This window comes from Anser anser (assembly GCF_964211835.1).
Source record: "Anser anser genome assembly, chromosome: 1".
NCBI lineage: Eukaryota > Metazoa > Chordata > Aves > Anseriformes > Anatidae > Anser > Anser anser.
The window spans coordinates 13840989-13865397 of record NC_139720.1 but is presented as its reverse complement, the minus strand read 5'-3'; the positions used below and the strand labels follow the sequence as shown (position 1 = coordinate 13865397).

The following is a 24409-nucleotide window of genomic DNA, read 5'->3' as shown; positions in this document are numbered from 1 at the left end:
CGTCCTGTCCTCGCAGCAAGATTTCCTATGCAGTGTTTTGTTATTCCCGAAGGGTGCAAACCATTAGGAACAACAAATATCTGGCAACCCTGCTGGAACTTCTGAGAGCAGCGTGATGTTAGGGTTGGGGAATTTCAGAGAAAAGGAGAGTAAGAGCCAAAGCCAAGCACAAAGTTTGTCTGCCAAAACAAACCTGTGGCTCCCGGAGAGGGCGGGAGCTGCTCCTTGCAGCGACGTGGGCTCTTCTGCCTGACTTAGCCCGGGCTGCTCGCACGTGTGCTCACCTGAAATGGCTTCTTCAGCGTCCCTCTTCGCTTCAGGCAAGCTAAATGTATTTGGAGCTATCATTAGAGGCACGGTGATGTGTCCTGAGCATGTTGTTTTCTAATGTCTTGGACGCCTTTAAGCAAAGGCTCACCCAATTTCAAGAGTGGGGTTTTGGGCTGAGTATAAGAGCAGTAAATATGATGCTTTTGCAAACAGTCACAGTGACTTTCTGAAAGGTTTCATCCGCAGCAATACCTCCATTGCTCACCATCCACATTTAAAATTAAAGGCTAGTTTTTGTGTCTTTGATTAAATTCTGTATGCATAACCTGGCTCTAGACTCAACTCTACTTTTCCTCTTTCCTCCTCCCCATCTAATCTCAATCCCTCCCCCAAAGCACGGAAGTGACAGGACTTTTCATTGAAACTATCACATTTTTTGCATCCACATCAAAAGATAAAATGCTAGCTTTAGTTTACACCCATACAATTAACCAAATGTTGCTAAAATTGCTTTGCCCTCAAAATGGAAAGTGTGCTAAGCTGACACACCCATTAGAGGAAAAATTGTGCTGAAATTGTTAACCTTTGGCAAAATTCTGCGTAGCTAACTGGAATTTTTATCGTGGAAAAAGTCAAATCATCTTTATTGTAGTTACTGATGCTCATGCCAGCTAAAACAGTGAGCAGCAAGTGTTTTAAACTGGCTGTTATCTTGTATCTAAGTGCTCTTGTGTACAGTTTTTCATGCACAATAAATACTTCTGGTGGCAGCCTTTTACTTTCTTCCGTGTGCCGCCTTCTTTGATAAATCAGACCCCTGAAGAGACTGAAGCCGATTCCTCTGGTTCAGTTGGGAAGTATTTACGGAAATAAATTACTCTCTTCACTAAAAAAATGGGGAAGTGGAGATTAGACATTTGAAACTCCTTTGCAGTGAGGTCTGTGACAAGCATATACCCTCCGCTGACTTGGGAGCCTTTGCGCTGGAAGAGATGAAAGTCCCGATTTCAGAAAGCTCCAGAAATACATGGCTGGTTTGTATTTTCCTCGTGTGGCACAACTTCATGAATCTTTGGTGCTGAAGGCAATTAAGTGTCTGAGTACGGACAGCTGTTTTCCATCAGTAGCTGTAGAGTAGCTCATCCATCAGCAAAGAGCACTATCGCTGCATATTCACGGCCAAAAAGATGGTGAGATACTGGAGGAAGTCGGGTGAGGCCGAGTTTGGTGTGCTATTTCCTTTGCAATATCCTTTTCTGGGAAAGAGGATGCTGATAGAGCACAGCGAGATCATGAATATCAAATGATACCCTTGGTAAGGCTGCTTGGCTTTCTTATCCGAGGCTGTGACCACAGGCTGGTCTCAGAGCTGTTGCAGTCTCCTTCAGGATATCGCCTTTGATGCTCTCCGAAATATCAAATCAGTCAGAGCAGAGGAAAAGGACACCTCTTCCTTTTCCATCACGGTGCTGCTGTGCTTTAGCTGAGAAGGACGAGAAGTCTGTGCCACAGAAGACGTGGCTGTATGGGTTCATGGGGATCCGGAATGGTTACACGGATCTACCTCTGTACACAACAGCTGAGCTCTTCATTCAGCTTGTTCAAATCACAGGAGAAAATCTGCCTTAACAGGGACTTGGATAATCCTTTTTACTGTTTGTCTAACAGCCCTTGCTCATTAAAAATGGGAATTTCTTTTTGCATGAAATGAGTAAGTCAGTGTAGGCTGCTTTGGGCTCCAACTTCGGCTGCTGAGAAAGTAATTCTTTTATTTTATTTTTAGTAGGTTAAGGAACATCATTTCTATGCTAACCTTTTCTCTTTTGAGCTCTTTTCTACAGATGCCTTCCAGAAATCTTTGGATGTTCGATATGTTACTATAGATATATAGTAAAATTCTGACAGTTTTCTTGCTGCTCAAAACCCGTGGTTCCCTGCAGAGACCTTTTCTTCACTGCAGCCTTATTGCCAAGTTGTCAGAGCATTAATTAAACTAGAAGAATAAGGCATTGCATGTCATTTCCTATACTGGATGCCTGCATGTCAGGGACATATCTCCATGGCAAGAACCTGTATATAAACAAAAAATAAGCTTGGCAACAATACAAAATCTCATGCAGGCTTTTAAGTGAAATATGTGGCAAAGGAAAATATGGAATTTAAAGTAAAGTATTTCTAGGGAAAAGGAAGAGTTTGCTGAATACTTATTTTCTCAAGCACAAATGTGATGATTTCATTTGGATGCTATGTGCATTCCAGTGTTATTTTTAATCTCCATATTTTAGATGTTTTAGATATTTATTGGCTCAAACCTTAAAAGGTTTCTCATTTTAAACCCCCTCATTCATTACAGGTAGACTGACTGTTCCTTAGTGGGATTACAGATTCTCTCTGCAAGCCCATAAAGTCACGTGGAATAAAACTTTATTCCAAATAAACTACTAATAATTTGCATATGCTTCATTTTGCTGCATGAATCAAAATGTCTTCGTTTCATGTATTATACATCACCTCTCAATTTTATGTACATTTACTCTGCCGTTTAGAAGCCAAAAAATACAGCACACGTGTTGATGCTTTCCCTGCAATAAAATGAATAGATGCTTAAACTGTAATTGCAATCTACTGCTTGCTAACACCGCCAGCAGAGCCACGACATTAGGGAAACGGGAGCATTTTTCATGTTTTGTCACGTTTTTGGGGATGGGTTCTTACAGTAGTGGACTTGGTGACTCTTCAAAAGCCAAACCTGATAATTCACAGCCAAGTTAATGTGAGTGCATATTTAAGAGATTAAGAGGAAAATGTGTTATGAGGACTGTAAGATGAAGAGGAATTTGGAGGATACATCCTCAAAACTCTCGTGTGCACACAGGGCTCTTCCCCATCTTCTTGCCACGTACAGCTCCTGGAAGCTACCTTGCAAAGACCCCGCAAAGGAGGAACTTTTAAACTGGTTGTACCCAGTCGTGCCACCGAGGCTTGGGACAAGAAGAGGACAGAGGCAGCACCCGTCATTTGCAGCTTTTGTCCCACCCGTGGGCAGAGCCCGTGAGTAACTGGAGCCATGTGGTGGCTCTCCCTGCGCAGGAACTCAGCCTCTGGCCCTCCTTTGGGTGCTGTTCCACGTGGCCAGGCACTGCTAAGAGGAGATTTGGGCCCCTGCGGTGTGCCAGCGTTGCTGCAGGCGGTCAGGTGCCAGGGCTGGGCTGCCAGGAGCTGCCTGTGGCAGCATATGCACCGCGCTCCCCTTCTCTCGCTGCCTTGCCCGCCTGTTGCCACTATTTCAGCTGCGTGTGCAGAAACACCGTGCGGGTGCCAGTCACAGAGTTACACTTCAGCAGAGCATCTTCACACCTCCCTTGCTGCCGATCCCGTACGAACCCTTCACCGACAGCTCTCGTGACGTCTGGCTCGCCGCTTGCCGTGCAGCCCATGCTAAGGCATCTGAGACAACGTCTGAGGCCGTACCTGGGAGCTGAGCGGTGATGAGACATACCCCAGGGCTTCACAATGATGCTGTGGGCTGCAGAGGCCGTATTCCAGCAAAGCTCCTGCCCAGGGGCCAGTGTCTCCGTGCACAGTGCAGAGGATTGCACGGGGACCTTGCCGTGCTCCTGCCCAGGGCCATCTCCTGTGACCACGGTGAGGCTCAGTGCCCTCCCCACCACCACCTCACCATCAGTCAAGCAATAGGATTCCTTCTCCTTTTTTTTTTTTTCTTTTTCTTAAAGGACTCTAAAAAATTAGTCTTTAAAAAATTCTGATGAATAGCATTAATCCCCTACGAGAGGAACACTCTAGATTGCTTAGCTGCAAACATCTTTTATTCATGAGCAGCATGCGCCATACATTCATTCCCTCACTCAAGGCTCAGGCATTATTTCAGGAAGAAGAAAGCACATCTTTAGCATTGTAGGCTTTTGAACAATCAAAAAATGTATAATGAAGCAGCAACACCTCTCAGAGGCAATAATCTACTGAAATATTATAAGCCTTTGTAGTCAGGGGGCATTTTAAAGCCTTAACTTGCAACCAACAGAACTTTGTTATTAAATGATTATTATAATTATTTTTTTTGTACACCTTCAGAGCTCTCTGTGATTCTCCTAAGGATGATAAAGTGCCTTCCTTCTGTTTTAGGTGCAGGAGATCTTTCTTCCTTCTCCCTGTGTGTATAGGGTGAATCCTAAATGATAAACTGCCAATTTATTTATTGTTGTTTTTTCTTTAAAACTGTATGTTTTTTATCTTGCAGTGCCCTTAACATTATTCTCCCCAGTGCTCCTTCTCCCTTTGTTTGCTGGGAGCCCCAAGGAGAAACATATGCTGAGTTTTTAAGTTGGCTGCAAAGTTATAACCTATTTCCCCTCTGAAGCCCATTTTGGAAAATACAGGTGAAAAAGAGAGCCTCAAGGGGGTGCAGAAGTTGGCCTCTTCCATTAATTTAACACCATTTCTTGGTGAAGAAATGAAGCAGCAGCACAGGTTAAAAGTCTGCAGAAAACCTTGCTGCTTCAGCCCGACTTCCTGGGGGCAGCTACTAAGCCTGTCTGACCATCGTACAAATTGGTTCGTTGTCGCTGGGATTTTAGATTTGATTCCTCGTTATAAGTTTTTAAAATGATGAGGATTAATAGCGCTTGAGGGGCAGCTCCAAAGACTTTGTCTGACTCCGGTGGTGCTGGAGGGGCCATAGATACACTGAAGGTTAATGATCTGAGAGCCCCCCTCTGCACCTTGATCCGCAGGAATGGAATTGACCTTTTCACGGCTTAATTAGGGATAAGTTTATAAAAGTATGTCTTCATATTTGACACCAATCTCCTTTGCATGCCCTGGTTTGGTTGGCCTGTGAGTAATACGGCCTCCTGTCAGCAAAAGGAGACAAGATATTTGTTCAAATGCTCATCGTCAGCAGCCCAGCAGAGATGGCTCCAGCTAAAACCCTAACTCTTACTTTTAAATGTAGTTTAACAGCTCTGTGTTCTTAAGGAGGCTTTTCTCTTCCAGCTACTATTGCTCCATCAAGGTAAGCCAGCCATCTTGTGCCCAACGAATGCAGTAGTCACTCTTGCTGGCGAAGGAACACAAGAAAAGGGCTCAGACAAGAGCCACCCTAATAAATACGCAGTGCCTGGGGAGTACCAGCTCTCCTGGGAACCCGCAGACTCAGCACTCCTGGTCCTCATGGGCTGCGCAAGGCTGGAGAGTGAAGCTACAGCTGAGCATCTCATAGCCCCCACCATTCCTCCACCAAGAAAGACCTCAACCCCACGAGGTTTGGAGAGTTATCTCCTCTTGCCAGTGGGCCCTGTCCCCTTGCCCTGTGCCGTGTGCTTCCACCGTTTTCTTTCCGTCACTTTCAGAGCTGGTCTCATGTGTCTGGGAGCCAAAAACTAACCCAGCCCAATATCTGGAGAGTTCTTTGCCTTCCTGAAAGCAAGAAGGGCTGGTGAGCACCATGGCTGACAGAAGGAGGAGAGAAGGTGTGCTCAGGTCTGCCTCCAAGCATGGGCAGGGGAGTGGGGTGAGTGGGAATGGAAGGGTATGCTTTGGTACCCACGAGCCATTAGATCCCAAAATCACATCCTAAATACACGTAGCCCCTGGTAGACTGACATTCCTTGCATTTGGCCAGTGCCACGGCTTCTAGACAGTGTCAGTAGATGGAAATGCTATTTTTAAAATAATGTTTAGAATGAATTATTCTCTTAGCCTTGCAAAGGAGGGACTGTCTGGTCAGGCTTGGGGTATCTTTTTTAAAGAGTTGTGGAGAAGCTTATGCTGTAACAAACAGTGCTATACATATGACATTGCTAAACAGTGAATGCCAATGTTATTAAACCTGTCCTTTTTGTGAGCGTTAAATTAATTGACAACATTTTTTTTAAATCACACTCTAATCTTTCGGAGAACAGAGCCTCTCCTCAGAGACGCTGTTCCAAGGAGAACCAGCCACCATACGAGCCATCCTCTTGATTTATAGCAGCAGCAGCATGAATTTCATATAACATGATAATATCCTATAAAGTCTCAGAGCTCTACACCGAGTCCTGCATAGATAACAGGTTGAGCAGTACACGAAGTCAGGATGCGATAATAATGTCTTTCCTTCAGCATGAAACGATGCTATTTGGGATGCCATGCTTCTTGGATGTGGGAGCAGTAATCCTATTATCAGTCATCAACAATAAACGACACCGCTGTAGATACCCGCTTACTGGAGGTGATGCACAGAAGCTATTAGGAAGCTGCCTAGCTGGCATGCTGAGCTTTCACCCGCTATTTCCTTGCAGATTTTCTCTGCAGATACCTGCCTATCTGCAGATATTTTTTATCACTGCAAATAAGAGGGACCCTTGCTTCGCCGTGGCTTTGTGGTTATCTCAAGGCACGGGTTGTACTTCAGTACTGATTTGTGGTGTCCCCCGCCAGGTCTCGGGGCCACCTCCCCCAGTGTGCTGGGCCCTGCTCCGAGACCCTCCAGACTTAGAAGAGCAGTCCAGTGTTGTAGAAATATTAACGCCTGTACCTATGGGGAGGGATGGCAAAGAACAGCAGCAAAAGCTGTCATAAATTACGAGACATCTCTAGAAAGGTAGACGTGTAACGCCTGACTGAAAGTGCCAAGCAAACAGATGAGTTTTCATCATCTACACACCTAACCCACCCTTTCTACTTATGGCATACTTTTTCATTACACTATGTTATTATACAACTAGTATGAAATATTTAGGGCTTTAAATTTACACAGTCATAAGACATGTCCCTGTGCAGTGCCTCTTACAATGCAAATACAGGAGCACTGTAATTACATACTTGCACAAAATTTTATCACTAGGGGTAATGTAATTTTATTCCTGCACATTGTTGGAAATTATTCCTATAATGAAAATATAGAAGGAATTTCTTTAAGTAGGTACAGTTGTAAATGAATGAACCACTCGGACCGCAGGTGCTGAGCAGTTGTGCAGTGCCAGGCCGTTTGTCTTCCTGGGCTCCGAGCATGGGTTAACCCAGCACAGCAAAACAGACTCAGTCATACAGTCAAGGTATGTAGGCCAAGGAGAAATCATTTGCAAATGGAAACAGAAATGGGTTCCAGGCTGTGCTACAAAGGCTCTTTTTGATTGTGTTTTATTTGTTTTGTTTTTAACATCACTTTAAATGAAGCCACTGAAGCCAAGATGGGCTGGAGGTCTTCTCTGTGCTGGGTGACTGCTCAGTCTCTACACTACTCTTAGACTTAGGTGTCCTCTCTGGCATTTTCCATCTCGCCTTATTTCCTGCACAGTGACCCACTGCCAAGGAGAAGCTGGGGTGTCCTGACCCCATATTGGTGTCCACCCGAACCCCACCCGCTGAGGTGGACCCTTGGGGTTGGGCACCTCTCATACGTGTCTCCCAGACACCAGAATGGCTGCGATTCCTTCAGCCATGTCCAGTAAGAAATAGTCTTGCTAAGGTCTGTGGGATATCAGCAATAACAGCTCACCTTCAGAAGACAAACTCCATGGGGAATTTGTTTTGGGTACTTCCAGGATGGTTTGAGACCACCGCCTGCTCAATGCACGTGTTCTGTGCTGCCCTCCAGCAGCAGCTGGTGCTTCCCAGGCTCTCTGCAAGCATCCAGCGCCTGACTCCCATTGTGGGCTTTGTTTTGGGGTTCAACGTTCGGCAGAAGTGTTAACACCCATCCGGTAGGTGCCCACATCTTTCACTGGGCACTGCAGCACTTTTACCAGGTAGGAAGGGATGCGGCAGAGGAAGACGGATGGTGTTGGCCAATATGTAGCTGAACGTGTAGAAGACCACAGAGAGATACCTAAGACAGACTTCCCAAGACCAAAGGAGGAGATAGAAAGAATATTTTTTAAAAGAGAGAGACAGGTCTTGCTGCACTATTAGCAATGCATGTTTTTCTTTTTACACATTGGCTTTCTCCCCTGACCATGGCTTCCTTTTCTCACTAGGCACTAGCACTGATGTTGAGTGGATTTCTTTTTCCTTTGGGAAATGAATGTTTCATGCTCCTCCTGGTCAGGCATCAGAGGAGACCCCACAGCCCCTGCTACAGTGCCCTACACCAGCACCCTTCCTGTGGACTAGTTTACTTTTCTAAACCTTGCACTGGACACCTTCTATGTTGACACAATGAATTCCTATTGAGAATGGCTTTTTAAGTGACATTTTTGTAAAATCTGTAGCTGCCAATCGTTTAAAAATACAGAAGGGATCAAAGTTCTGTTTGCCACAGGTTTAATAATTACTTCAGTGATGTGAAGCTGAGCCCAGTGACACAAAAGCCTTTCCTGTCCCGTTTGCCACAGTGTGTGTTTAGATGACATTGACTCATGTCTTCAGTCACTGTTTACAAATATTGGCCCCAGAGGTCATTATAGATCAAAATATATGATGTTATCACAAAAGGGAAGATGGAGGAATCCTACAAAACTGACCCTAATCTATGCAGCAGACAAGAAAATGCCCATTAAGTTAAACAGGTCGAGGAATTAAGCATCTCCTGCAGTCTTTTGCTCCTTTGTGATCTATCGAGGGAAGGATTAACATTTATCTGAGCCTGAGGTTTCACTACTGTACAATTCTTGAATGCAACCTACAAAGCACTAACAAGAGGTGAAACCAGGGTCACTATTTAACTCACAGATCAATAAATCTTTTCCATCCTTGAACTGTAATGTCAAATGTGATTGCCTAAAAATTCCTCACACGATACACCAATATATATCCATTATGGTTGTATTCTCCTCTCAGGGTGCAAATTGCATGCACGTAACCTCAACTAGACTTAGCAGCTGTGTGTCCAAATTCTTTTACTGGCAGGTAACAACATATTCTGATTACAGTGCATATAAATAAATAAATCTGTTCTGCTTCATTTTAAACATCCACAAGTTTCTTATTGCTGTTGCAATAATTATTCTCCAAATCTTTCGTTTCTTAATCAAAATAAAATCTTTGCCTAAACTCCTTATTCACAGTGACAACACAACATTAACATCTTTGTAATTCAAATAAGCGTGATCTTCTATAAGAAATTCAGGGGGAAAATATGCAACCTGGCAGAACAGCATGAAGCTCCCGTATGAAAATCCTAGGAGGAAGTGTCTACATATCTCAGAGTAAAATCAAAGGAAGCCATTAAAAAGGAGCACGTTGTCTAAAATGTGTTGAAATGAGACATGTATTTATTCTCTCCCTGAGGTAAAAACCTGTACAACTTTGGGTTTACAATGCATAAATTATCGAGTCATTTCTCACTTGTGGAATAAATAGCATCCGTAAGCGTTTGCATCCGCACATCAGCTGAAGCTGGAGAGAGCTAAATTTACAAAACATTGAATCGGGAGGTATGTAAGACTTAGTAAACAGCACAAAATCCAGGGCCCCCAACGAGGAACATTATGGCTAATCAGCTGTTATTCAACTTTTCAAGAAGTATCTGCCAGAGACCTCCACGCTTGAAGAGTGGATGCACCCCAAGGAGGTACATGGGTGCCAACCACAGAGGAGCCCAGCAGACCACTGAGACTTGGCCTGGTCTCGGTCACACTGTGGGGGGGTGCAGCACTGGGGGCTTTGAGGGCCTCCGAATGAGGACTCCAGGAACAGGTTACCTCTAATTCCCCTCCTGATGTCCATACATCCTGACAGCTCCCTCTAAGTGGGTTTAGACCAATATTCAGGAAAGGCCAGAGAAGCTGGAGCTCTCCCGCCCACTCCATGTTTCAGCAGTGAGGTGGGTGCCCAGCGTCCATGGAGCTGCAGGGTGAAAGCCTTGATGGGAACTGACACACATATTTCAGCACAGGATGTCTGGGAGACTTATTCTACCTTCCTTTCAGTTATACCCCATAATATGACTGTCCAGACACGTTGCCTTTTAGGCAAAGGTTTCAGGGTGCACTGGAAAAGCTGATGAACATCGCTGCCACCCAGCCTGCAGGTGAAGGAGGGAAGTGCTTGTGGCTGCGCGTGTCCATGCTCAACCTGCAGGTCATCCATAGCAGCCAGACGTGGTGAGAGCACTTAATGGGGGCTTCTGGCTCCTGTGGAAACACAGCCCAGCCTGGTGGCGGTCTGCAGTGATGATTTGTTCTGGTGCAGCTTGGGGTTGCAGCCGGGATGAACCCTGGACCAGGGATATTCCGGACCCTGCGGTGAGGCACAGCTGTAGCATGGGGTGTGGATCTGCAGTAAGCATGTCTTCAGAGCTTCTGGCAATTACCTGCTGTCTTCTTGACTAATGAACTCCTGATCTGATTGCTTATTTTTAGGGCAGATATCCGGAGTCTGTGCCACAAGGTGCTGGCCTGCTCTGGAGGAACCAGGCATGGTTCTGCCCAGGGAGGCTGCAGCCAGAACTCACCCTGTGGTGTCCTCAGGACCAGTGCTGGGCCTCCAAGAAGGCATGAAATGGGCCGAGAGCATCAGCCATAAAGGTTAACGTGAGTGTGTCTTGGGGGGGGGGGGGGGGGGGGAAGAAACCGACAAAGATAAATGTGCCAGATGAAATGTAACCAAGTGTGTTAACACAGGGTCAGACACAGATTTAAGAAATCTTGTACTCAGGATATTAAAATTGCACTCCCTGGTGTGTACCTACCTGCACCTCTTTTCTAAACATTATTTCTGCTACATTTGCCTTGAATTAAGAAAGAGGCTTTTCATCTTAGAAGCAGTCAGACCTGCAATTACACGAACCCAAGTTTTGCATGAAGTAATATTTTTTTCCTGCCTTAAACACATTTTGTGCTCAAAATGAACTTGTTAAATAGTCTGTCATCTCGTGTTTCCTTCTCTAAAGACACAGACAACACCTGAATTGTTAATGAGCTGCAGTGCAGTTTAATCAGAGTGGGAAAAAATAGGTTTTCAAACAAAGAACAAAGTCGGCAGCTCCAGTTTCTCCCACAGCCTCCAGTCCCCATGTCACTGGCTCACCCTGCACATGGCACCTGTTGAAGCACCTCTGAGCCTCAGAGGCTGCACACACGTTTATGGGGGCTGATGCTCCCCATCCCCTTCCCACACACCCATATATTTAGGCTAATGGAAAGTGGGAAGGAAAAGCCACCGTGCTGCTGCAAACCATGCCCAACATGTGCAGTCCTGCTCCAGGTGTGCAGTCACAGCATTTCAGCCTAGGCTGGGGTTTACAAGGGCTGGATGCCTTACACAGTGAATATTTTTTCTCAGATGTGGCCATACACTGTACAAGAGCGATGATGTGTCTGCAGTCATGCTCCTGAACCCAGAAATTCTGCTCACAGCAGGTGTCACCCATGCACCCTTCCTGCACACAGCAGCAAAGAGCTTTGGAGCCACATATCTGAGTGCGTGGTGCAGAACTGTGCCAAGTGCAATATTATTAAAATAGGTTTTGTTCCAATACATTGTGCACATAGAAGGAAAAATATTATCTATTAGTTGGATTCTATGTTCCCCTTTGTATAAAATATGACTGGCATTTCTTACCCACATTTGCAAAAATGCTTTGTCCCTGGATACAGAGTCTGTACACAGCCACAACATTTCTATTATTTATTACTTTTCTTAAGCACCTGGAGTTATGAAAATGCACTTTTACTTTGATCCTTCACACACCTAGTAGCCTGCAGGAAAAATACAATTTATCAATGGTTTCTTTATGTGTCACTGTAACAGAGGGCAGAAATGAAATACAGTGCTCCTCTGCCACTTGGGAGCATCCTTTACCCAGCAGCATGAAGGCAGCTAGGTAACATCCTCAGAGTGGGTGAAATGCATGAAAACATGATGAAATAAAGTTGTGGTTGTGGCTGGAAAATAGCCATTAAGGGGCTTTGACTCTGCTGACTGGTGAGTAAAGATATTGTCGGTAGGTCCTGTTATTGACTGGTGAGTTATTGCATATGTGATCTCCAAAATCCAGTTCCCTTAGCACACTGCTGTATTAAATCTGTTGTTGCTTTCTTCACTTTATCCCCAAAGAATAAGGGAGAGGTGAATTGCTGACTTTCCTGAGCTTGCTATGGTTGCAAATGGAGCTGCGGCTCCTCAGGGCTTCAGCTCGTGAAGCGAAGAGCAGCGGCGGTTTCAGATGGAGCTGTCTCCCACCTGCCTGCCAGAGGTTACTGCTGCCCTAAGGGTGTCAGCAAAAGAAAATCAGCTCAAACTGAGGCATAGGATGGAGCAGGGAAGACACAGGCACTGAATTATTTCTACTTCAGACGTTGGATGGATGTCGGAGCAGCGACGCATGGATGGGGCAGGGCAGGAGCCACTTGAGAGGCTTCTGCTGGGTTTGCGTAAGCTGCTCTGGAAGAGGCCGGAGGCAATTTTTACACTTCTTGCCCCAAGATTATATTTTGTTGCTCAATAATCTTCAAAACAGGGAGAAAATGAACATTGTATCTTTCCAGTTACCCACACAAAAGGTCAAATCTTTCTGAGCCTGGTGTTAATTCCATTAGTGATGGGGCTTGGCTTTAGTAAACACAAACTGATACTAAATCAAACAGAGGCTTCTTGCTTAAAAGCTCTTACTGTACTCCAAAGAATCTAAATATCAAAGCTGGCTAAGTGAAAGCAGCACAATGACCAAGCCATCGTCCCTGCGGTTCTGTCCTTGTTGCATGGGCTGAATGTCAGAAATCATATACTTGAAAGTCGACTTTTTGTGTGGGGGAAGAAAACATAATAGACAATAGGGTGCCATGGGACATAATAACACAGACAGGCAGGGTCCTTATGACTCATGTCGAGAAGATCTTTCCTCAGGAGTGGGAGTAATAATAATCTACAACAAACTATTGTAACCCGATGAATGTTGCAAGTGTCTCTGAGTCTGCGCTAACTTCCCGCAGCAATGATTTCTCTAAATATGTGATATCACATGTTGTTTCGCTCCGTGCCAAGTACATTTAAATGCACCACCTTGACTTCCCTGTTAGAGGTTTGTTCGAACCGTTCATTTTTCTCCCCCCTCGCCTCCTGCCCCCTCCCCAGGACTCAGTGACGCCATCTTCACTTCCACAAGAAATGACAGCAGCATTCTGCTTCTTGGAACAATGTTCTGCTTTATCTCCAGGAGACAACAGTAGGTGGTTTACTTTTTGGCATTTCTGTCTCTTTTTGTTACTTTTCTAGGCCATTTGCCAAGGAAAAAAAAAAAAAAGAATACAGTGCTTTGCATTTCTATATCTTCTTCCACTCGAGGCTCCCAGAACGCTGGACAAACATCCTTTGATTGCAGGCCAGGCTGCTGACAGGCTGACACGGCCTCTCGGGCCCTGTGGAGCAAACGCTCCTGTGCCTTCCCCTGGGATCATCGGGAGGTAGAGGTAGCACAAACTTGCAGGTGGTGTCTGGGTCGTTCCCCTACAAAGCACAAAGCTGGGCCTGAAGCAAGGAGGAAGGCGAGGAGGAGAGGCAGGGCCTGTGGCCTGCCTGGAGACTCAGGATTTCCAGATCCACAGCGAGCAATCAAGTCTGTGTGCACAGCTAACGAAGATAACGTCTGTCCTGCTATCTCATCGGAAGGACAAGCGAGGGGAAGGCCAAGAAATCAGCCAGATGATAGTGTTGCCAGGCGTGGTGCCCTGAGCCCCCTGCATCAACTGATATAGGTCCAGGTCACTTTGGAGGCATCACCACATACCCCTCAGGGACAGGAGCCAGTGGCACGGGATTTTATGGCAGGCATCCTTCCCAGAAGGATTTCTGGAGACAAAAAAGACTAAATCTGAGAATTGCTTCCAAATAGCTGAAGTGTCTGGAGGGAGGATCATGGCTACAGCAGCCACAGTGATAGTACAATCACATGGGCCAGGGCAGAACGAAGTTGGGCTTTGCCTCTGGTCGCTCAGGCTCCTTCTTCCTAAGGAACAGGAAGAACGGATTTTGAAGCTCTGACGGACAAACCAAAGTCTGGAGCAACTCCTTCACTCACCTCAGCTGGGAGACACTTGGCATCCTTCTTCCATTGCCCTACAGTCCCCAGATGGCAGTGGCAGGCCTCCCAGGGCAATGTGGACCTGGCATCTTCCAGCCAACAGGACATATTCTGCCACATCTTTTGGGAAAAGCAGTGGGCGTGGATGATCCTAGGTACCACTTTTGCAGATATCTCCTTGCCAATGGGCCATGTGCTGCATGCAGGGACTCACGGACACTCACAGAATGGTCTTGTGTTTTTATTGTAGAGGGAACTATACCATGGAAAAAGCAATGTGGGACCGGTACATTGAGTTGCAGAAGGTCCCAAGTGGGCACATGAGCAATGGGGCTGAACTGAAGCTACTGAGGTTTCCTGTACAGGGCTGGGACATCCTGGGGGGGCTTTAGATGAACTCTGACAAAACAGAAGAAATACCCTGACCAGCAGACATGGGCAGGGATTTGCAGGTACACCCTAGCATTTGTTCATACTCTATAAACACCCATCAGAAATCTTCAGACCTGTTATGGGTCAATACATGATGACCCAGCAAGATATTTTGAGGTGCTAGTTTCTCAGGTTCATCCCTTTCTCTCCATAGCAGCTCTCCAAGAGGCTGTTCAGTTATACAAGTGTGACATCTTTTTGCACTGTTGTGCATCATGTCATGCAAGAACCAGCAGGACTCTGGGGAGTGCTCCTCAAGTGGGAGCCATCACCACATGGGGAGCTTGCAGAAGTTGATCTACTCAGCTCATTGAAGAGATGGGTGAGAGGAAACTTGATAGCTGATGTTCCTTCACAGGGAGATTTCCTCTGCTATCATTGTGTTCTGATGTCTAGCAGTGATGGAGCAAAGTCCAATACAGTGAACGGAAACACAATTGTATGAAAAATGAAAATATTTGTATGGGTTAAATAATTTAAAAAAATGCCAGTTTGCATCATGCTGAAGAAAGAGCAATGGCTTTTTGAAATCCTTAAGACCTTGTAAAGTGAGGTTGTATTTTGGCTGAAAGCTTTCAGCTGCAGCAAAGCTTCCCTGGTAGAGCCCTATGGTCCATGGTAACAGATACTGGGATGCCAAAAGCACCTTTTGGCTTAAACCTGATATAGACTCAATGCTTTACTAAGAGCTCTTAAGATCTTGAGTTACTGTAAAGGGAGTTTAGAAGCACCGCAATCAATATCTAACCTAACACAGTTGTACCCTGAACCTGCTGCCCATCATGGGCCAGTTGTTACAGTCTCATGTTAAAACTGATGATGCTGGGATGTGGAAGGACTGATTTCCCTAAGAGAAGCAAGGGGCAGAGATGGGAACCCAACACTGTTCTCCATTTGCTCCTCAGCTGAATAACCATAATTCCTCTCAAGGAAAAAATCATGTGATTTCATTTCTACTTAATGTTATACAGGAGATTCTCACTGACAACCACTCTGAACAACTTCTCAGTGACCTTCTTAAAAGGATCTGGGAGGAATATTTGACTCATAAGTGATGAATTCTAGACTTCTAGTGAAAGACTTGGAATAATGAAAAATATCTGCTTACCGTATAATATTCTGGCTTATCCTAATACTTTGCTTTGCTGCTAATACAAATTAAGATTTTTTTATTTTTATGTTTTAAATAACATCTCAGTCTGATTTTCCAAGCAGTCTTTTTTTGGTTGAAAAAGTCATTCTGTGGGTCAAAATCAAAGTGGAGATACCATTCCCAGCATCTGTACTGCATTCATGTGGTCACGGTGTGCTGGCCCCAAGTTTTATGGTCTGGCCATGCTTCTTGGATACAGCTTGCTCTGAAAAACAGGAAATGTTACAATTTACAAGCAGGTGAATTTAAATGAAAGCAATGTAATTGTGCAGCTCTGACCAGATTTTTTTTCAGTAAGTGGAGAGTGCTGGGAAGGTGAAGGAAGTTAGTGCTGGGTTATTTTCTATTCCCATTTGTTCATCACCAGTTAAGCCTTTTCTCTTTCCATGTGTTGCTACACCCATGTATTGTGATCTTTGGGCATGGGCCCGTGTGTGCCTAGTCTTCAGGGTCCCTGAAGCTGTGGCGGTGGCTGCCTTTCACCCAGTGTGCCCATCCATAAGTCAGGCTCATTGCTGGTGATGCTCAGATGCTCTGAGGTCCTCAGCCATTCAGCAGGGATGTCCCCCAGCCCAGATGGCAGTTGTAGCTCCCCTGCCTTTATCCGATCTTATCACCAAAACATGCTCTTTAACCAAAACCAAGGATTGTGTTCACTGCATAATGCAGTGGCTCAATCACTGAGGATGAGCAGCATACTAACCCCTCTGCAGCTTTCCTGCACACACTGCCTCCATGTTGATGAGCTGAAAAAAAAATAAATGTGAGCACTTGGTGGCCCTGGTGACCAGGTTTTGACACACTGATGCATGTCCCATGTTGGCCTGGGGGCAAGGGAGCGTGGAGGCAGCAGGAGGCATCCTGGCAGCCCAGCCTGCTACCTGGGAGCCCCTTCCTCCTGAACATCCCCATCAAAGGGGACTCCTTGATTATTCTCAGGTTTCCCCTAAGTATATGGGCATTTTAAATGGCTTTGATGTAAACACAGTTCAGTTTTTGCTCAGATTGTGTTTGCACCTGCAGTCTAGAAAGTTTTTGTGGTAGACACTTGACAAACAAAAAGTATCTTCTCAACGTGCCTCTGGCCTCGCAAGCTGCAGTTGTGTGCTGTAGATAAAAGTGTTGGATGTTGGATCACCATGTACAGGTTCACTGACATTTAATCATGTTCATTGTGTGTTTTAGATATGTCTTAAATGATAAGAGAAAATCCTCAAAACCCACAGTTAAGTGTATTGGTTGTTTCCAGGTCTCTGCAAGTTTGGCAATCATTAGATAAAACAGAAGGAATATCTTTTATAGACTTCCTCAGGATTTACATTCAGCTTTCCTTTGCAAAGTAAACGGTTAAATTTGTCCTAGCCTGTTAGCCTTGTGTACCTTGGGTCCTTGGGGTTATTCAGGTTAGGATAGTGAAGTGGAGAGATAAATCAGGCTGTAAAATGGACTAAGGGTTTCTTTTGTGGCCACTGACATTTAAAAAATTCTTCAGATAAAGGCTACCCACGATAAATATTTGCAAGTTAATGAAATCCTTGGAAACTTCAGTATGCACATGTAACGTGTAAATATCCAGCTTTTCTTCACAGAAATGCAGAGCAGTGAATGTATAGCAGGAAATAATAACCATGGACATGATGTTTGTTGAGGGAGATGCCTCTTTATATAAAACACGTTTATTTAAAATACATCAAAAATCAGATTTCCAAAGCAAGATCGAACATTAGAATTGTAAATGACTGGAGTCAAATCAAGTTTCCTTAAATATATTTAGGTACACTCCTCATGCATTGTTAATAAGGCACATTGGCACTGTGGATCAGAAACAGAAAAAAAAATACATTTTTAAGTTTTTGTTGCACCCAAAATAATCCATTAAAGGAAATTAAATCCAAATTAGGAGTATGTAATAACCAAGATCTGTAATGACTGTAGAGTTTTTATCTTAAGCAATTTTTATTTTTATGCATTACATACTCTGAATAATTCTAAACTCAAAATCTGTCACAGTACCTTGTTATCTAAGCATGAACATTGTTTATTTGTTATAGGAGATTTAAATCTTTAAAGCAATTTTGCAGAAATAACCAAAATACATAAGGTATTGGCTCATAAACACTTCCTACACTTTAAAAATATTCTTGTTTAAATTCTGTTATTTAACCAGACAATAGAAAGTTGTTAATACTAGTTGCCTGATTTGAAGTTTTTGTATTGTTTTGTTTTGTTGTAGAGTTCTTTTTTAATCTTATATTCTTTCTTAATGGCTAGAGGATCAAAAATAAATTTAAGGTTTTAGACTCACCTATTTGATAACATCAACACCGTTTGTAAAGAGATGCCTTTTTGAAAATCCTTTAAATATTCTCTTTTATATTCATACCTCATTAAAGTTAATAAGCAGTAAAGAAATACAAGTTTAAAACCATTTGAATGAAATGCAATAAAACAGAGATTAAAGTGTGTACAGTTAAATATTCTATTTTCAGATGAAATCATGAGATGTCAGTTTACAGAAGCTGCATATTGTACCCATGCCCTGGAAAATAAAGCAGCCAAACAGTTCCTATTGTTCCTACCCTAGAAAAATTAAAATCTCGTAATAACATAGGCATGGAAGTTGCCTGTAATTTCACATTTAGGCCTTTGTTTCGAGATGACTTGGGCTCTACGTAAGAGCAAAGTTCATGCAACTGGCAAGGCAAGGCTGCATTATTACATGACTATGACAAGCCGTGCGCACAAAAAAGGGATTCATCCCAACGGGTTACTTGGCATGGCCAAGGCCACTCCAGAGCTCCAGGCCCCTCTGGTAAGTCGCTGCGGCAGGGCCTGCATAAATAAGAGAAGAAAATGAGAAGACTTCATGAACGAAAGACTTTGTTTTGGAAGTAGAGGCGAGATCGATTAGCTACTAATTACTTCTAACTTTCCTGCCCGGCATTCACGAGGCAGATGCCTCAGTGCTGCTGAAGCCAAACTTCAGAGAGGCTTCAGCTCTCCTGGCAGCCAGAAGAGATGAGGTCTTTGTCTTCCTGCAGCAAGGGCAGGCCCGCCCGCCCCGCTCATTTCCCTCAACCAGATCGTGCAGGGACCCTTGGGATGGCTGGGGAAGAACTTGCCAGCCCGGAGCTGAAGTGTGTTGAAGATCTCTATTTTGTATTTGCAGGAGGCCTACCTCAATGATTTCCATTTTTTCCAGCCCACGTCAGAGACTGGCTCGGCCTGGCTGCGTGCGGCAGCTCTGGTACAAGCGTTTGCAGAACACATTATATTCCCCATCTCCAGAGGACCGGCTGCTGCACATCAAAGCTCATCCCCTGTGTCTCAGGAGGCCAAAAACATGCCTGAGCTGCAGTGCCTGCAGGCCCAGGGGTACCAGTGCCTCCGGTAAGGTGGGACTACTTCTTCAAGGGTGAAGTGCTCATGAGCAATTCACCGATGGTATCGGCTGCAAGGTTGTTTCTTCTGCACATTCATCACGTCACTCTCCTCCAGTCACCGGTATTTCTTTCTTTAGCAAAACCTTCCAAGCAGCAAAAAGAGCAGGTCAGCTCTCTGTGTCCATCCAATGGCCCAGTGGAAAGGCACGCAGAAACACCACCTGCTTGCATGGATGAGTGGAAAAGAAAAACACTTGGTGGAGAGATCTCACTTTGAAAATTACACCTTTAAGTCTTTATTAGCATAAGAAAGTCAAAAGTGCCTCAATTTGCTGTCCTGTTTTTAGAAGTAACATGCTGTAGCACAGTGAACAAGTGGTACTTGCAACCAGGCGGTCTGTATCTCTGTTGTTCGCGGCTGATTATGAAAAAAGCTTTGGCAGTTTCCTTATTTTTTGTCATAGAAAGTTGCTTGCAAGATGTGCATCAGGACTCTCCGTGTGGTAACAGAGACAAGAGTGTTTTTCTGTGTTCTCCCGTGGAAGCCTTTATCCAGAACCAGAGAGCTCTGGCAAAGGTCTTCATTGCTCAGTGTTACTTAATTGTTCCTCAGCCTACCCTGGCCCTTGCAGAATGATCAGCCATGGCCACGTTAATAAAGCAGCTCCTCTCCAATTAGCATGCTTTGCTGTTCTGCTTTTGGGGTGCAAGCTCTCTCCCTGAATGAAGTGAGCAGCTCCAGCGCCTGAATAATCACTTTCATAAATTAATATGGACCACAGCCACGTCCATCTGTGCTGTGATTTCCCCCCGCCGCACATGCCTGGAAGGGCCCTGTACCTCCCGAGTAATTATTTACATTCCACCTATTGCATTCTCCATTGCAGACAACCGTCTTTACTCATTTCTCAACTCGATTTACTCCCTGCTGTTTTCTGTGCTAAAAAAATACTACATGATGGGTGAGGGCCCATGGCAACCCCTGTCCTGCAGCAGTAGGTGCTTTCTGCTTTTAACAGTGAATAGTCATAACTCACACAAGAATCTTGGATCAGAGACATGTGAAAATAGAGATTATTATGGTTTTACAAGCTTTTGTTTTGTTACGGGCAGGTTGGTCCTAGCTGTTTTTCTTAAATAAACTGTACTATTGTTATTATTAATAATAATATCTTAATCTTGCTGTCAATAGGAGAAGGATGAATGGGAAATTATGGCCTATGACATTGCGTCAATGCCTCACCTTCATCAGACAGTTCCTACTATTGTAGGAACACACATAACCACATAACCGTGGCTTTGTGGTTTTTGCAATACCCCGTGTCCTTCTGTTTTGCTGGTGGGCACCATTGGCATTGCTCTTCTATGCAAAGATGAGCCTGCAATCTGCAGTATGGTTTTGGGAAGCGCTTTTTGACCTGGGTGATGAGGGGCCAGGAAGGCAGGTATCTTCTCTGGTGTAAAAATCTGTTACAGTGCTGCTGGTGGTTGAAGGACCCAAACAGTCCCCTTGTGTCCTGTGTCCCTTGAGATTACTGGCCCAGAGCCTCTGTGGATTCCTCCAACTACAGAGCAGAGTCAGCCCCAGGCATGGACGAGATGCAGGCTGTGAGCCGTGGCTTCCCTTCGCTTCAAGGAAGAGGTGAGAGATGCTGTGAAACGGTAAAAACAAAGGAGAAAGGAGAGAGAGAGGCAAAAAATAGAGAAATGGAGGAAGGAGGTGGTTAGGGCGAGGCACAGGGCTTCCAAGTGGAGACGTTGCCCTTTCCACACTCCTTTGCTGGATTTCCCCTTGCTGCTAAGTGACACAAGCGGCTCTTAGAGGAGAGGGATGCACTGGGTGCACTGACAGTCCCGGCTACTCTGTGCCCTAAACAACCGGAAACAAAGAAAATTGCATAAAATTCGTCAGCATGGGGCCTATCCAAATCCCAATGACTTCAGTGAGAATGAGACTGAGCCCCAAAATCCCCTGGCAGATTAGATACTCCCATGCTCCCAAGCTTATTTAGAGAATTATCTCTTGGTGGAAAAATAAATAAAGGCATTGCTGGCAGCTCATGTGCAGCCGGGGACCACTCCTGCAGTGGTGGGTGAAATTGCCCCCTTCCCCTGACACTTTCTTCTTTAGGGAATAACTGCTGGCTACTCCGGGCAGCTCCTGGCACAGCTTGGCCTTGATGGTGAGCGCCGGGCAGAAAGAAGCACGAGCATGCCGGGGCCAACGCATCCCATGGGCAGAAGTTTTGGAATGAGCCTGCACAGCCTGTGCTTGGATGAGACTTTGGCACGAGCAAATTATGCGAGCCCATCACTTTTACAAGCACTGAAATCTATGGAGGAGGCACAGATGTTAAAAAAAAAAAAAAAATCCAAAACAAACAAATACCCAAAGCTGAAAAATAAATAAGCCAGCTAAAAAGGAAGACTGGGAGCCAGAGTGACGAGGAGCTCAGTTTCCAAGGCAGTGGCCCGGGATGGCCGCCAGCTGGAGCGGCGGGGAGAGCTGGATGCACCCCTGGTGCCTCTTCTGGTGCCTTCATGGAGGAGCGTGTCACTGTGCCTCTCCCCATCCACGCCAACGAGGGGCATGGCCTGGCTCCATCCACGACGTGAGATGAGACGGGAAAACCGCAGCAAAGTTTTTGCCAGTGGCGGTGAACTCGGGCTCGGTGAGGAGCCAGAGGTAGAGGCAGGTCCGGCAGATGGCGAGGAGCTCCCCAGGGCCACCGCGCGGGCTCTCCATCAGCTGCGTGGGAGGTGGGCCAGCCCAGCAGCCTGCACGGGCGTAGGGCAGCTGCCATGTGGCTCGCGCCTCCGTGGAGGGAGCCTTTCCCTCTGGCACCGAAACGAATCCAGGAGGGAGCCCCTAGCCCGTGCCAGTTTTGCACTTCAAAAAATGCTGGCAGGTACGCTCTCCTTTCTGGTTATATCATGTCACCAACGCTCACCCACGCGGTCTCTGGGCACCGGTGGGGATCCAGCAGCAGTGTGGTGGATGTTTTATACGCTGGGAGGTTTGCTCCCATCTCCTGATGCTGCGGTCCCTCTGCCAGCCCCGCTCTGTTAAAAATGTATGCTTTTATGAATTATTCTTGCCAGTGTTTCGTTCAGCTGCTCTTTCCCCGTGTGGACCCGCTGGGTTTGCTTCTCTTCCTGGGCACACACTCCTGGGGGGCTGACAACAGTGTGTGTGTGTGTGATTTTGGAGATGGGGGAGAAGGTTTAAGGTTTAATTATTTTCCTCAGCAGTGGGTGCACATCCATGAGGGGAGGGGCAGGGGCTGGGGAACAGGGGTAGGGGCAAAAGAAGAGCTGGGGTGAGCGCACAGGGACTGGGACAGGGACCGAGGGATGGGGCGAAAGGACAGGGGCTGGAGCAGAGGGACAGGGAGCGGGGCTGAGGGACAGGGCTGGAGGCAGAGACACAAGGGTTGGGGCAGCGGGACAGGGACACGGGAGCAGGGGCAGGGACTCAGGTGTTGGGGCGGGGAGCAGGGGCAGGGACCGGGGCGGGGACCCAGGGGCAGGGACCTGGAGCAGACAAAGGGCGGGCGGCAGAGCCCTGCTCGCATCCCGCAGCCCCGCACCCGAGCGGGGAGCGGGAGGCGGAGGAGGAGGGAAAAAAAAAAAAAAAAAAATAGAGGAGGAGGAGGAGAAGGAGGAGGTGGAAGAGGAGGAGGGACCTTCCCCTCCCTCCCACCCCGCCACCGGGGGAAATAAATTATTCCCAGCCCTCTCGCTCCCAGCTCCGTGCCCCGCACCCCGGCAGCGGCAGGCGGGGACGGCGGGGCCAGCGCAGCCTTCGGCGGGCGCGGAGGGGCCGCCCCCGGCCGCGGACAGCCGCGGGGCCACCCCGTCCATCCCACCCCGTCCCGTCCCATCTTATCCCGTGCCGTCCCGTGCCGTGCCGTCCCGTGCCGTCCCCGCGGAGCGGCGCGGAGCAGCGCGGTGGCCCCGCCGCGCCCTGGATGCCCGAGCGGCGCCGGCGGCAGCAGCATGGAGCGGCGGCGGGGGGTCCCCGGGGGCTGGCCCTGCCTGCTGCTGGCCGCCCTGGGCACCCTGCTGGCGGCCGGCCGGGCTGCCGCCCCCCCCCGGGCCCGCTTCTCGCCCTTCTTCTTCCTCTGCACCCACCACGGCGAGCTGGAGGGGGACGGCGAGCAGGGCGAGGTGCTCATCGCCCTCCACATCGCCGGCAACCCCGCCGCCTACGTGCCCGGCCACGAGTACCACGGTAGGTGGTGGGGAAGCCCCCCCCTCCCCGGGGGGGTAGGTGGGGGGGGGGGGCGTCCCGGCTGCGGACACGAGTTTGGGGGTAGGATAACAGAAACAACAAAAAAAAAGCCAGCTGTCTTTTTGCAAGCAGCCTGGAGTGGGAGAGGAGGGTCCGTGGGGTGTGCGGGGCTGGAAGCGCGAGGAGGAAGGATGCTCGCCCCGGGCAGCCCCGGGGGGGCGAGCAGGGCGCTGCGCCGCTCGCAGCTTTCTCGCCACCTCTCCGTACGGAAAACTTTGTGGCAAAGGGGTTTGGTTCAGGGGAGAGTGCTTCGAGGTGCAGTCCTGCCTCTTCTTCCCCCCCTGCGCCTGCCTGAGGGTTTGCGGCGCTGCACAATGAGCGCTAACTTGCGGTGAGCATTAAAAAGTCAAAAAAAAAAAAAAATTCTATCTGTATTTAAGACGGCTCGCTCAGCAAAAAGATGCCGTGTGCTGGCCCCTGGTTAAGGCTGGAGTTAAACTTCCGACTTTGACATATTCCAGCCCAGAACTGAAGTCCTAAGTAAATCGCAGGACCTCAGTTACGTGGCCGCTCCGACGGGTTCCTTTTTGTTGTGCACGGGGCACCAACACCAAACGTTCATTTGCACAAGACCTGAAGTTTTTCCCTCTGCATAGCCTTTAACAACGCAGTTCTTCCTAAGTCCATGCGAAACTTCGGCTTTTAAAGTACTGGTGCCCTTTTTAACTCTCCGCATACATCAGTTACATCATGCTCGTTTTTTTCTTTGGGGCCCCCCATCTTCCAGCCCGTAACACGCCCTCGGACCACTTCAATTGCATTCAACCTGCTGAGCCTTAATTCTGCTGGGGGGGTGGGGACTAAAAAAAAAAAGGCTAGAATTTCCCTCTTGACAATGCCGAACTCTGGAGGTTTTGCAGCGCGGCTCAGGCACCTGAATAACGCTTTTTTTTTGCAGCGGTTTGCAAGCGAGGAGC

The 24409-nt window shown here is 46.9% G+C and overlaps 1 protein-coding gene across 2 annotated transcripts in view; it reads left to right on the top strand.

Annotated features, from left to right (window-relative positions):
• The first annotated feature begins 22855 nt into the window (after positions 1–22855).
• Positions 22856–24409, top strand: part of RELN (reelin) — a 293768-nt gene continuing 292214 nt past the window's right edge. The window contains exon 1 of one of the 2 annotated variants that reach the window (XM_083821373.1): positions 22856–23432. In XM_083821373.1, coding sequence (XP_083677499.1) covers positions 23198–23432 — 235 coding nt within the window. In that variant the 5' untranslated portion in view covers positions 22856–23197. The remainder of the gene's footprint in view (positions 23433–24409) is intronic. The other variant, XM_083821372.1, reaches the window with a different exon arrangement.